Below are 12,009 nucleotides of genomic sequence, written 5' to 3'. Positions count from 1 at the left end.
GGCTCAATAAGTTAAGTTTTCCACTAAAAAATAAATTCATTCAATAAAACATTTCATTTGCAAACCAAACAATAACAAAAGACAAAATCAACCAAGTGATCAATGTAGTTAAAATCATGATGTTATGAAAAGGATATATGTGTTTGTGAGCTATCTTGTGCACCTTTCATATCCATTCATATATGTAGTGCTTAATATACAAAGAATTATCTTTGTGTCTAATACTAACAATAAAAAACCATTGCACTATGGTTCCTTCAAATGCAACTTGCAGCAAATAAACGAACAATGATTTTATAAAGGATCATAAACTATCATATTTCACCAAAAAAGCCATCCAAGCATTAGTTCTATCTCAATTGTATCCCAAAACATAAACACAAAATATACTACATAGATATCAATATTCTAAGCAAAGCAAAATAGACACCACCATGTCTTTACTAAAGAAACTAGAAGGTAGAGTTCTTAAACACCTGAAGAGGTCTTTAATTCCTCTTTCATAATTAGGCTTGCCATGTCTTGGCGTGATTCTTCCATGACCTCCTCTTTTTTTGTAATGGTAATTGCATCAATGGCAAGAGGAACACCTTGATGTGGATTGGTTCTCTCATGGGTCCTCCAACAAGCTGCTTCAACCTCACTTTGATCTTGTGAGTTGCAAACCACTGCAATTGTCTTGAGATTATTTTCTAATGTCACCTTGGATGTAACGCCACATGCAAACACATCAAATATAACCTCATGGTCATCATTAAAAGCTTTTATTGTAGACTTGATGACCCTTTTGTTCCTTCTTAAGACACTTTTAATAAAGTTTTTGTGCTCATCACCATCTTCTTCAAGGCCCTCCTCTTTCTCCAAGCTATCACTATCCAAGATCCAAGGCTTGTTTATGTTATTTACATATCGATCTAAGTTGACAAAATTCTTCTCCATGGTTACCAACATCAAAGCCACAAAGGATTCTATAGCTTCAAAACCAAGGCTTTCTACTTTTGGTAAAAAAACAATGCTTCCAACTTGCATGATGTATTTGCAGGGCATTTGCTCAAGAGAATCCTCCAAATCTGCCATCTCTTGCAATTGACAAATGACAATAGTAGAAATAGTTTAGGCTCACTTGTCATCTTAAAAAATGTGGATACTACCTTTCCAAACTTGATGAAGTCCCATTTCATGCCCTCAACTCCATGTGCTGCATCTAGGACAACCACTCCAATGGTTACTGGATCTTTATATGCATTGTGCATAAGATCAAATGTTTCAAGGCTACATCCAACAACATAAACATGCCAAGGAAAGCTTGTTGTTGATTGAAGTGGATTTTGCTTTTTTCCAATTAGAAAGCTTACAATATCCTTTGCAACAGTTGGCAAGGGCCCCACATCTGCTCCAGGTGTTGGCTTCTTAGACACCCAATCATTACAAACACCCAAAATCTTTGCATAGACTTAATCATTGACACCATAGTCATTTGCAAGCTCCTCCCAAGTCTTCAATGCACTTCCACTTTCTTTGACAAAGCCATTAAAGAGAGTGACCAACTCCTCTCTTAAGACCCTATCTTGCTTTATTTGTTTGGCATGTGTCTCCATGTCAATCACATATTCTTTATCCCATTTGTTTTTGAGAAAAATGATGCGACCTTCATTGATTTCTATTTGTAGTGTAAGGATGTCTGCATCTTTCAATCACATAAGGCAACAAAATGCAGCAGGTGAAGGTTGCCTTCCCTTCTTTTGCAAACTATCCTCTTGAGGTAAAATCTCACCCTTTGAATATCTCTTCATGATATCCACCCACCCATCAAATATTGCTTGAGAGATTACTACCATGTGACAATCTTGAGATGCACATCTTGCTCCAATGTACTCCAAAAGTCTCTAGAATTACAAGAGAATTAAGAATGAGAACATGATGAGGGATATACATATGAATTTGGTGAAAGTTAAGCAACATTACCATCCATGGAACTCATTGATGTCTTTTCTTGGAAAGTCCTTGGCGTGGCTTTGGTGGAGACCCAAATGCTATCCATTGATCACGTAGTTGTTGAAGTTGCTCTAGGTAAGGTGCATTCTTCATAATGTTATGTGACTCCATATTTGTCATTCGAGATAGCTCAATGCATATCTCAAAAGGACAATCCACCAAAATTCTACCATTCCTTTTCAAGTATAGATGTCTAGTGGATAGACAACGTGAAATTTGGCTTTGGATATAGATCTTGGCTGCATGAATTGAGTGAAGCCCTGATATAATCCAATGAGAATAAGTGTTTAACTTATCTTCATTCACTTCATCACAATGCATGGGTCTCTTTGCCTCGTTCTCCACTATAAAGGGCATAAGATATACTGCCGTGACTAGATTCATTGGATCCTTTACAAAAGATTTGGTTTATTTCTCTACATAATCCCAACATAGTGTTTGATATGCATACAAAGGGGGTGACTCAAAGCAATTTTGGACTTCAATGGGGTATTGAGTTGTTGAACCAAATAGAAAGAACTTCTCAAATGTGTGTATAGCAAAGTCATTCTTTTTCCTTTCTTCTTAATGGCATCAAGAAACTCAAAAGTTCTCTCTACTCCCTTGACCTCAAGGGAAACCATTGGATTTGATGATACAAGCTCACTAACTAATGGAAAAGGATCAACCTTCCCATCCATGCTTGTTGATACAATAGGTAACGCAACTTGTGGTGAGGAGCCATCTTGAAGGATTGTGGATGGTGTTGAGCTAAATGGAGAACCTTGGACGAGAGGTAAAGGAGCACACTCTCGATATAAGCTTGTGGACACAATATTCAATTGCCGTTGTGGTGGGGAGTCATCTAGAAGGATTTTTGTTGGACTTGAGCTAGATGGCAAACCTTGAGTTATTGCACCTGATTTTGTGTTTATCACCTTTATCCTTTTGTTTGGCTGATCCAGTTCATTTGTTGAACAAAGAAGCTTGTTGTGTTTGATAGATTGAAATGACTTATAACATCTTTTGTGCTTGTTATCTCCTCAGAAAGACTCCATCCCATTTCTTGTAAAGGTTGTCCCCATCCCCTTTGATACGCTTGAAGTCAAAAGAGGAGGGATCAAGCTTGAAGGTCATATTATTGTGACTACATTGCAAGGGATGCCCTCCTTCCCTGCACACCCCTCTGTTACATCCTCTATAGTCCCATCTTGCTCAAAAGGTGAATCTTCACCCTTTAGTAAAAAGAATAAGATTTTTTGTCCTTTTTCCTTGACCATCAAAATCATCCACATACCATGGATACACAAATCCACCACTAGTCCCATCTACTATTTGGCTCTCCCTCTTTGATGTAGTATGTTTCTTTGCCATTGTAGATCTATCAAAGAATTAGAGAAAAACCAAGAACATTGAATCAGCATGTACACAAATGCTTAAGAGAATTTTTCTCATGTGCCCCTACTACTATTGAGAAAAATGGGACATGTTTTGTTAATGAAGTATGGACATAAGCTATTGTCATTTGAAAAACTCATTACACATTCCTAAGTTCTTACTCCCAAGTGCACATTGTAAAGATAGCTATTCAAAGTAAGCATAGCTTGACAAAACCTTGTATATCTAGATAGATTTCAATCTCACAAGACCTCTATGAGTATGCTCAAAACCTTGATGAGTAGCCTCTATGACAAAAACTATAGATACACACAAAACCTCTATGCTATACCTCTTGATAACAACAAGGTCATAAGATTTGACCTTGTGGCCAAAACTATAGACAAGCCCATGACCTCTATGAGCTACATTTGTTAGCCACCAACATTAGAGGACATCTATGATTTGACCTTGTGATAAAAACTATAGGCACAACCTAGGTATATATAACCTACCTATTAACAACCTTGTGATATTGTGGCCAAAACTATTGGCACACAAAAGGCCTCTATATTTACATCTACAATAACACAAGATCTAAATATTAGACCTTGTGGTCAACATTCTAGGCACACTTAATACCTCAATGAGTTAACTTATGATAGACACCAAGGTGAGATGAGCTCCATGATTTGACCTTGTGGCTAAACTTTCAGGCAAACCCAAGCCCCCTATAACTTAGCTCTTGATGGCCAAATATTTAGGAAAAACATCCACCTAGATGGGCTACCTCCTAACACCCACAATGTCATAAAATTTGACACCATGTGACCAAATATTTAGGCACAAACAAGGACTGTAGAGGATATATTTTGGGTTCTTTGAGGTCTCAAGATTAGACCTTGTAGCTAAAACTCTAAGCACACATAATACCTTAGTCATTTATGTTATGGTAGCCACCAAGGTGAGAGGAACTCTATGATTTGCCCTTGTGGATAAATCACTAAGCACACAAAAGGCCTAGATAAATTACCTCTGTATAATCAACAAGATAACAAGATTTGACCTTGTGGAAAAATCTATAGGCACAGTTAATACCTCATTGAATTAACTTATGATAGTCACCAAGGTGAGAGGATCTCCATGATTTGACCTTGTGACTAAATTTTTAGGCAAAACCAAGGCCCCTATAACTTAGCTCTTGATAACCACCAAGATCACAAGATTTCACCTTGTGGTCAAATCTATAGGAAAAACATAAGCCTAGATGGGCTACCTCCTAACACCCACAATGTCATAAAATGTGACACCATGTGACAAAATATTTAGGCACAAACAAGGACTCTAGAGGATATATCTCGAGTTCCTTAAGGTCCCAAGATAAAATCTTGTGGCTAAAACTCTAATCACACGTAATACATTAGTCATTTATGTCATGGTAGCCACCAAGGTGAGAGGAGCTTGTGACCAAAACTCTAGGCACACTTAACACCTCATTGAGCTAACTTATCCACCAAGGTGAGAGGAGCTCTAATATTTATCTTACTACTAGAATAACTTTCTAGAGCTCTATAACTTAGCCCACCCTAAACCACCAAGGACCTTCTGGCCAAATCTATATGATAAACATCAACCTAGAAGGGTTACCTCCTAATGTCCATAATGTCATAATATTTGAGCATGTGGCCAAATGTTTAGGCACAAACAAGGACTCTAGAGGATACATCTTGAGTACCTTAAGGTCTCAAGAATAGAGCTTGTGGCCAAAACTATAGGCACACATAATACCCTAGTGAGTTATGTTATGATAGCCACCTAGGTGAAAGGAACTCTATGATTTGATCTTGTGGATAAATCTTCAAGCACATAGCAGGCCTCTATAACTTACCTCTTTATAGTGACCAAGATCATAGCATTTGACCTTATGGCCAAATCTATGGGCAAACATCCACCCAAATGAGCTACCTCTTGAAAACCCCAATGTCCTAATATTTGACCATGTGGCAAAATGTTTAGGCACAAACAAGGTATCAATAACTCTATGTTTTGACCTTGTGGGTAAACCCCTATACGCACCCAAGTCCTCAATAACTTACTACTTCATAACCACCAAGATCACAAGATTTGACCTTGTGGCCAAACCTTTTTCTATCATGAGAAACATGGACATAAGATTTGGCATGTGGCTAAATCTATAGTCAAACATCAATCTAAATAAGCTACATCATGACAACCACAATGTCATAATATTCGACCATGTGGCCAAATGTCTTGGCACAAACAAGGCCTCTGGATTTTACATAATGAGTTCACAAGGGCTGAAGATTAAACCGTGTGCGCTAAACTCTATGATTTGAACTTATGGCTATACATCTTGATAACAACCAAGTGATAAGATCACAAGATTTAACCTTGTGGTGAAACCTTTTCAAAATTGAGATACAAGGACACAAGATTTAACCTTGTGGTGAAACCTTTTCAAAATTGAGATACAAGGACACAATATTTGACCCAAACCCTAATGACTTCGAATGCATGGACAAATCTTTATGTGTTATTTGTAAATTAATTTTAATAATAAAAAAACATTTGTTCAGTATGACAAGTCTTACATTTTAGAGGACCTAAATAACAAAGTGTATGTGTGCATAACTCTATGCTGTCGGTTTGTGGGATTGACCATAAAAGATTTGGCCATTTGGTCAATTATGATTCAACTTCATGGAAATATTTTAATATTTATCTTACTACTAGACTAACTTTATTCTCTTCTAAGAGTTATCTTGCAGCAAGTGGACCTTATTTGCACATCCAATTTGAATCCTATGGCCTATTGTTAGCCAATGCAACAGCAGGAGAGTGTACACACATAATAACACAATCATCAATCACTTCAAAATCGTTTACACATCTGCTTGAGATTGATGTGGAAGGTAAGATCACAATCATTTTACAGCATTGAGATTTATTTTAAAGAGTTCAATTAGTGAATTTTGCATAATTAGTGAATTTTGTTTAGAGAAATAGCATCTTGGACTAGTTTAATCGAGCAATGAGAGATGTGACGCAAAGAAAAATGTTGTAGAATACCTCTTGTTTGCTATGGTTGTAGGATTGTAGTCATTGAAAATAGCATCTTAGACTAGTTTAATCGAGCAATGAGAGATGCGACGCAAAGAAAAATGTTGTAGAATACCTCTTGTTTGCTATGGTTGTAGGATTGTAGTCATTGCAAATGGCTGCAAGGGGGCATTGTGATCTTAAATGGTGGTGAGAAGGTTGCTGAAATGTTGAAACGATACACTCAACAGTTTGTAAAACTGACAATAATGTTGCTGCTGCTACAGTTCTTTTGTTGTAGGGAATGAACGTGTAGAACCCTATTGCTTAAGGAATTTGCTAGATTGAAATAGAGTAGACGTAGATTTTGCAAAAGTAGGAATTTAAAACGCACATGTCACATAGTGTAAACAAGGGAAGGTGATGATGGAAGTGTGTAGAGAATGAAGGTTTAGAAGATCCAAGCTATAGAAAATGTGATCAAAATACAACGAAAAACAAAACTTGCATAAGGTTTGGCTATGGAGGAGTAGGAGAAAAAACGCAGGTTACACAGAGGGGGAAATACACATGAAAGGAGGGAGGAATGAAGAAAGAGAAAGTGGGACGTTTCAAAACTCCCAAAAAGAATGCATTAAAAAAACGAGACATGCTCTATCAACTAGGAGGCTCTAGGATACCCTGGGGGTACTGGGTATGCATGCATTTTTTGATAACTGGAAGGTGAGATGCTGGTTTTGTTGCCATTTTCTGATGGTTGCAATTGGTTATGTTACATTCACAAAAAAAAGGGGGAGTTTATACTTGAGGATCTGGCCTAGTCTAGCTGGTTATACACAGACTCTACATCTTCTGGCTTATCTTAGGTGTGATTGAATATTAGCCAGATCTAGTTCTTCCATTATACAAAGCTGGGATGATATAACTAATCTTTACAGATGGGGCTTTCTTTTTGCATAACACTGATTACTGATACTCACTCTAGGTCTTTGGTTGCTTGACATAAATATGACACCAGTTTGTTAAGGGTACTGCCAAATGATACACTGGTTTGGCTGCCATTTTCTGGTACAGTTTTGTTCACATCAATATAGGATGTTGTTTGGCTTATTTTCCTGGTACTGACTGATCCTTTGCTATTGCGCTGGAATATGACATCTAATACTATTTTAAAACAACCAGATGGTGAGCATATGGGTTGATTGCCTAGTGGTGGTGCTGGCTATGCATAGTTTTTTTGGTACTGAAATGATGCCATATTCTGTTAATACTAGTAAAAAAATTGCAAAAAATAGAGATCTGGCCTGGTCTAACTGATTTTGCACAGACCTTGTTTCTTCAGCTTAATCCTGGGTGTTAGCCGGATCTGGTTTGACACTATACAGATCTTCAGGTTGTGTTTACCACTTGAATCTGATGCTTTCCCTAATGATACTTGGATGTGTTGCAAATTTTCTATACTTTGATCTCCTTTTTACTATTAGGCGGGTGCTTCATCTTTTGAAGTCCGAGGCTATTGAGACAAATAGCGTGCATTGAAATTTTATATACAATGTTTTGGATTGCTTAAAGGTTGATTAAACTCATTTGATAAAGAAAAAGGTCTACTTGTGTAAAAGAAAGAGAGAGTTCTAGAAACTATGGAGGTTTTGGACACTTCACCTAAAAAAAAAGTGTGTGGGAAATACTTCTGCTTATATGCATGGGACTACATTAGCTGGCATCGGCTCATATATGCTTATAACATTTGCTCCTTGCTTGCTACAATTGATCGACCCATCTGAATGATATTCTAATTTTTGGCAGTGACTCGAGCTTACTTTGTGGTTGCTTTTTTGAGTGTTGCATACGGGATCCTACTTTGATCTACTGCTCTGTTTTTGACTGGTTTATTTACTGACTTTTGCTAGTTAGAAGGAATGATTACCAAGATTGCTATAATACAACCTAAATTAACTTATCTGCGGATTCGACTGATAATATTGGATACATGAGTTTCTCTAGGGATACTGGGTGTCTGCTAGCTTTGGCTGGCCTTTGCTGGCTGTTTTGATGATCTCAACCTGAAGCTAATTTATAACGGATACCTTGTTTGGTTGTTGATTGCTCTGATTAATGGCAGAAGTTAAAACAAATGGAGTAACTCTAGCAGGAATATGATGCTAGAAAATCCTTGGTATTTTATAATACAAGACAGTAGCTGGTCTAATAATTTTTAAGTTTGACATAGATAACAACTGATAGATTCCTTGAAGCCTACCATACGTAGCCAAGTCTAACATATCTATTGTCTTGACTATATGGATGCAGGTGACAATTCTATCTTGGCTTAAAGAGGTTTAACTTGCTGTGCAGGCCGACTTTGGAAGCATTTGATGATGCAATTGGGATAGTTTTTGATACCTTTGTACAAATTCCTTTGGAATGATACTTCTTCTTACTATATTGTACAGTTTTGATTCAAAGACTGAATTGTTTCTGTACTTATCTTTGCCTTGACATCTTTAGCCACTCGTCTTTTTTGAACATCTTGTTCAATTGGTGTGTTATTTATTTAGTTTAACAGCTACACACACACACACACACACACACACACACACAAAATAACATGAGGTCTTTCAACTGACTCTTCTATTGAAATTGACAAAAAGAAGCTGGGCTGATAAGTATTTTGGGATCCCCTCATCTACATCTCTATTAAACCACCCATTACATGATCACACAAACAGCTGTTGTAGTAAAAGAAGGTGTTTGGACGCTCTGCTAAAGGCAAGATATGAGTTGCCAAGACTAACCCATACTCCCGGGTGCGTGGAGTACTGTTAAAATATCCTCTTAATAGATGACCATAACTACGATACAAAAAAATCTTATGAGGTGGAAGGAATTGGGCTAGCAGGTATAACCGCTCAGAAAAACCTGGCTTCAATGAATGTTCTATGTAATAATACTGTGGCCCTAGGCCCAAGTCCCTAGGCCCAAAGCCTCAGTTACCATCGCCAATCTGATATTGTTCCTAAAATGCTCGCGACCCCAAAGGGTTACACGCGTCACTCGGTATTGATATGTCCACCATCTAGTTTGAGATACAGAGGTTCCTAATTGTGGAAATAAATGAAGTTCATAACGGAGTAAAGTCGCTCTCCGAGTAGATTCTCTTGACTGATAAAGATGAGCTGTTGCTATGGCAAAAACAAGTTCTTGACGGTCAGCCATATTAGGATAGATACACTTGAGGAGCAAATAAGCTGGGTATAGTAACGCAGGAAAAGTTACTCCATACCAATACTATGGACTTTGTTGTGTAAAAATGTCATCTATCTTATAGAACCACCTTTTGACTTCAAGACAAAATTGGAAATAATAAATGATTACTTAATATCACCGTCTTTGTGTAGAGTAACTCACACCGGTAAGATCGGGGCATGGATACTTTACCCTAGTGGAATACTGTATGACATAAAACTCATTATAGGTTCTATAGTATGGATAACGGGTTGTGTATCATCAACCTGGGGGTTTGGTACAATAATCACATAATGGATTTCGGACCGTATATCAACCATGTGAGCGGTGTTTTATCGGTTGCCAGGGTGTTACTGAGGAGAAGGGGACTGACCTTGCATTTAACTTAATAAAAATCTCAGCTTTATACACAATAAAGCTTTATACACAATAGTGTACTATGTAGCGTTTAAACTCTTCTCTCCATTTAGTAGTCGTGCTTCCTGCAGCACGCTACTGCAGGTGGGCTAGGGTTTGGTCGGCATGAGATAGTAGCAGCGAATGTGGTGCGACACTGTCTGGAGCATCCGGATCCCTAGCTGATGACAATCCCTGAGTATATGGCCCGTATGGGCAACCTCGAGTGGCGGAAGCCTGTCCGAGTCTGGCGTATAGTCTTCTGATGGACATCAACAGATATAAAAGCCTCTTAAAGGTGAGTATTCATACTCACTTAGCATTGTGCTTTGTATTCACTTGTGTGAGCATTCTATACTGTGTGTGTTAGAAGCTATTTTACTACTGTATGCTCAACATGCCAAAAAAGAATGGGAAGGACATCCTGGAGGCGTCTGCGTCTCCTAATCTACAGGTCAAATAGAAAATATTTCTTGCTCTAGAGACTGTCAATTGATATTATGAAGCTATGCTGAAAAAAGTTTTGAAAGGCTTTGAAAAACCAGTAATATAGTTTTTTTAAAGGAAAAATGTTTCGAAAACTATTCTTACTGGTTTATGGGAGAAATATGAGTGGGAGTATATGTCTGCTTTGGGACAGATGGGAAATTGTAATTCTCTTTGACTAATGGTGTTTGTTTTCGTAAAATAAAGAAAAAAAAAATATAACCTGGTTCTGGAAACTGACACTTACTGGTTAGGGAAAGAAGTGTGAATGGTTCAGTTAAACTAAGAACTACCTAGTTTTTTTGAATGATGGTAGTAATATGTCTGGTTCCGTAAAATGTGCTGTAAAACTGGTTTTTTGAGGAAAAATCTGTAATTTTTAAAAAAGAAAAAAGAAAAATGGGGAGACTGCCAGGTATGAGGGATTATGGCTACTGAGAAAAGAGGATGGTATGGTACTTAAAGGAAAGGATTTGTATATATGGGTGATGATGTTATGTTCTGTAAAAAAGCTACTCAATAGACGTAATGTACTCTTGAAAGGGATACTACAGATTCAAAAAAAAAACCAAAATTTCACAAAAAATGAGCTGTAATGATCTTATAAGATTTAAAAGATATTTTGGTTTATTGTAACACTACATTGCTGAGGTCCTTTGAGTAAGAGGACAGTCCCTAGACTGATTCACTTTCTAGTTCTGGTGCCTACTCTATTGAATTGGCTGAAGATTATTCTGAGGGCACTAAATACAGGTTTCGAAAATGGTGTCCTGTCTTCTGATATTAGGTAGGTAGTAAGTGGTATCACATACCCACTTGTAGGAGTAAATATTGTTTTTGCAAATTGACTTAACCTTTTTTACAATATTACATCACCTACTAGTAAGATTGAATTGTTTTTTAGAGCAGATGCCTAACTCACTGAATCGGCTAAAAGTTATTTTGTATTTACTAAGTACTAGCTTCTGATATGTTGCCCTTTCTCTGATTTTTTATAGAGCTAAGAGTGGCAACACATACTGGATTGATTAAAGCTGGTTTCAAATTTACTTGATCTTTTTTACATCACATACTATGAAGTTTAGTGATAGTGTTCGGTGACTTATCATTACTTCAACATAGTGACTGAGTTCTGAAGGTCTTGGTTGGTTTGACCCTCGGCTATTCAATAAAATTTGCTGGTCATCATCTGCTCGCTTCCTAATTTCACTCAAGTATATATGAACTGATCTTTACCTACCATCTTGCAGTATATACAAAAAAGCTTCTAGAAGTTGGTTTTAAAGGTTCTTGGTATTATAAGGAAAGTCATATATTTCCCTTTAGCTGATCTTTGCTGGTTAATCTTTTGTCGTATCTTTCTCGGACAAGGTCTGAGTTGCATCTAGGGACTGACTCGTCTAGGGTTTTATGATATGAAAAACAGTTTATAACTGGCTTGGGCTACAGTATGTCAGACATGACATAATA

At 37.3% G+C, this 12,009-nt stretch overlaps 1 protein-coding gene and 1 pseudogene across 1 annotated transcript; both read right to left on the bottom strand.

Annotated features, from left to right (window-relative positions):
• Nucleotides 1-468: 468 nt before the first annotated feature.
• On the bottom strand, nucleotides 469-1,077 carry LOC147445196 (uncharacterized). Its single transcript, XM_086525971.1, has one exon. It carries the CDS (start codon nucleotides 1,075-1,077, stop codon nucleotides 469-471), a length of 609 nt encoding a protein of 202 aa, XP_086382097.1.
• A 49-nt stretch (nucleotides 1,078-1,126) lies between these two features.
• LOC147445195 (uncharacterized) lies at nucleotides 1,127-1,700 on the bottom strand (annotated as a pseudogene).
• Nucleotides 1,701-12,009: the final 10,309 nt, after the last annotated feature.

This window comes from Adiantum capillus-veneris, chromosome 12, assembly GCF_014529385.1.
Source record: "Adiantum capillus-veneris isolate H3 chromosome 12, ASM1452938v2, whole genome shotgun sequence".
Taxonomy (NCBI): Eukaryota; Viridiplantae; Streptophyta; class Polypodiopsida; order Polypodiales; family Pteridaceae; genus Adiantum; species Adiantum capillus-veneris.
Note: the sequence above shows the minus strand (reverse complement) of the source record. Positions and strands in the feature narration are given on the sequence as shown.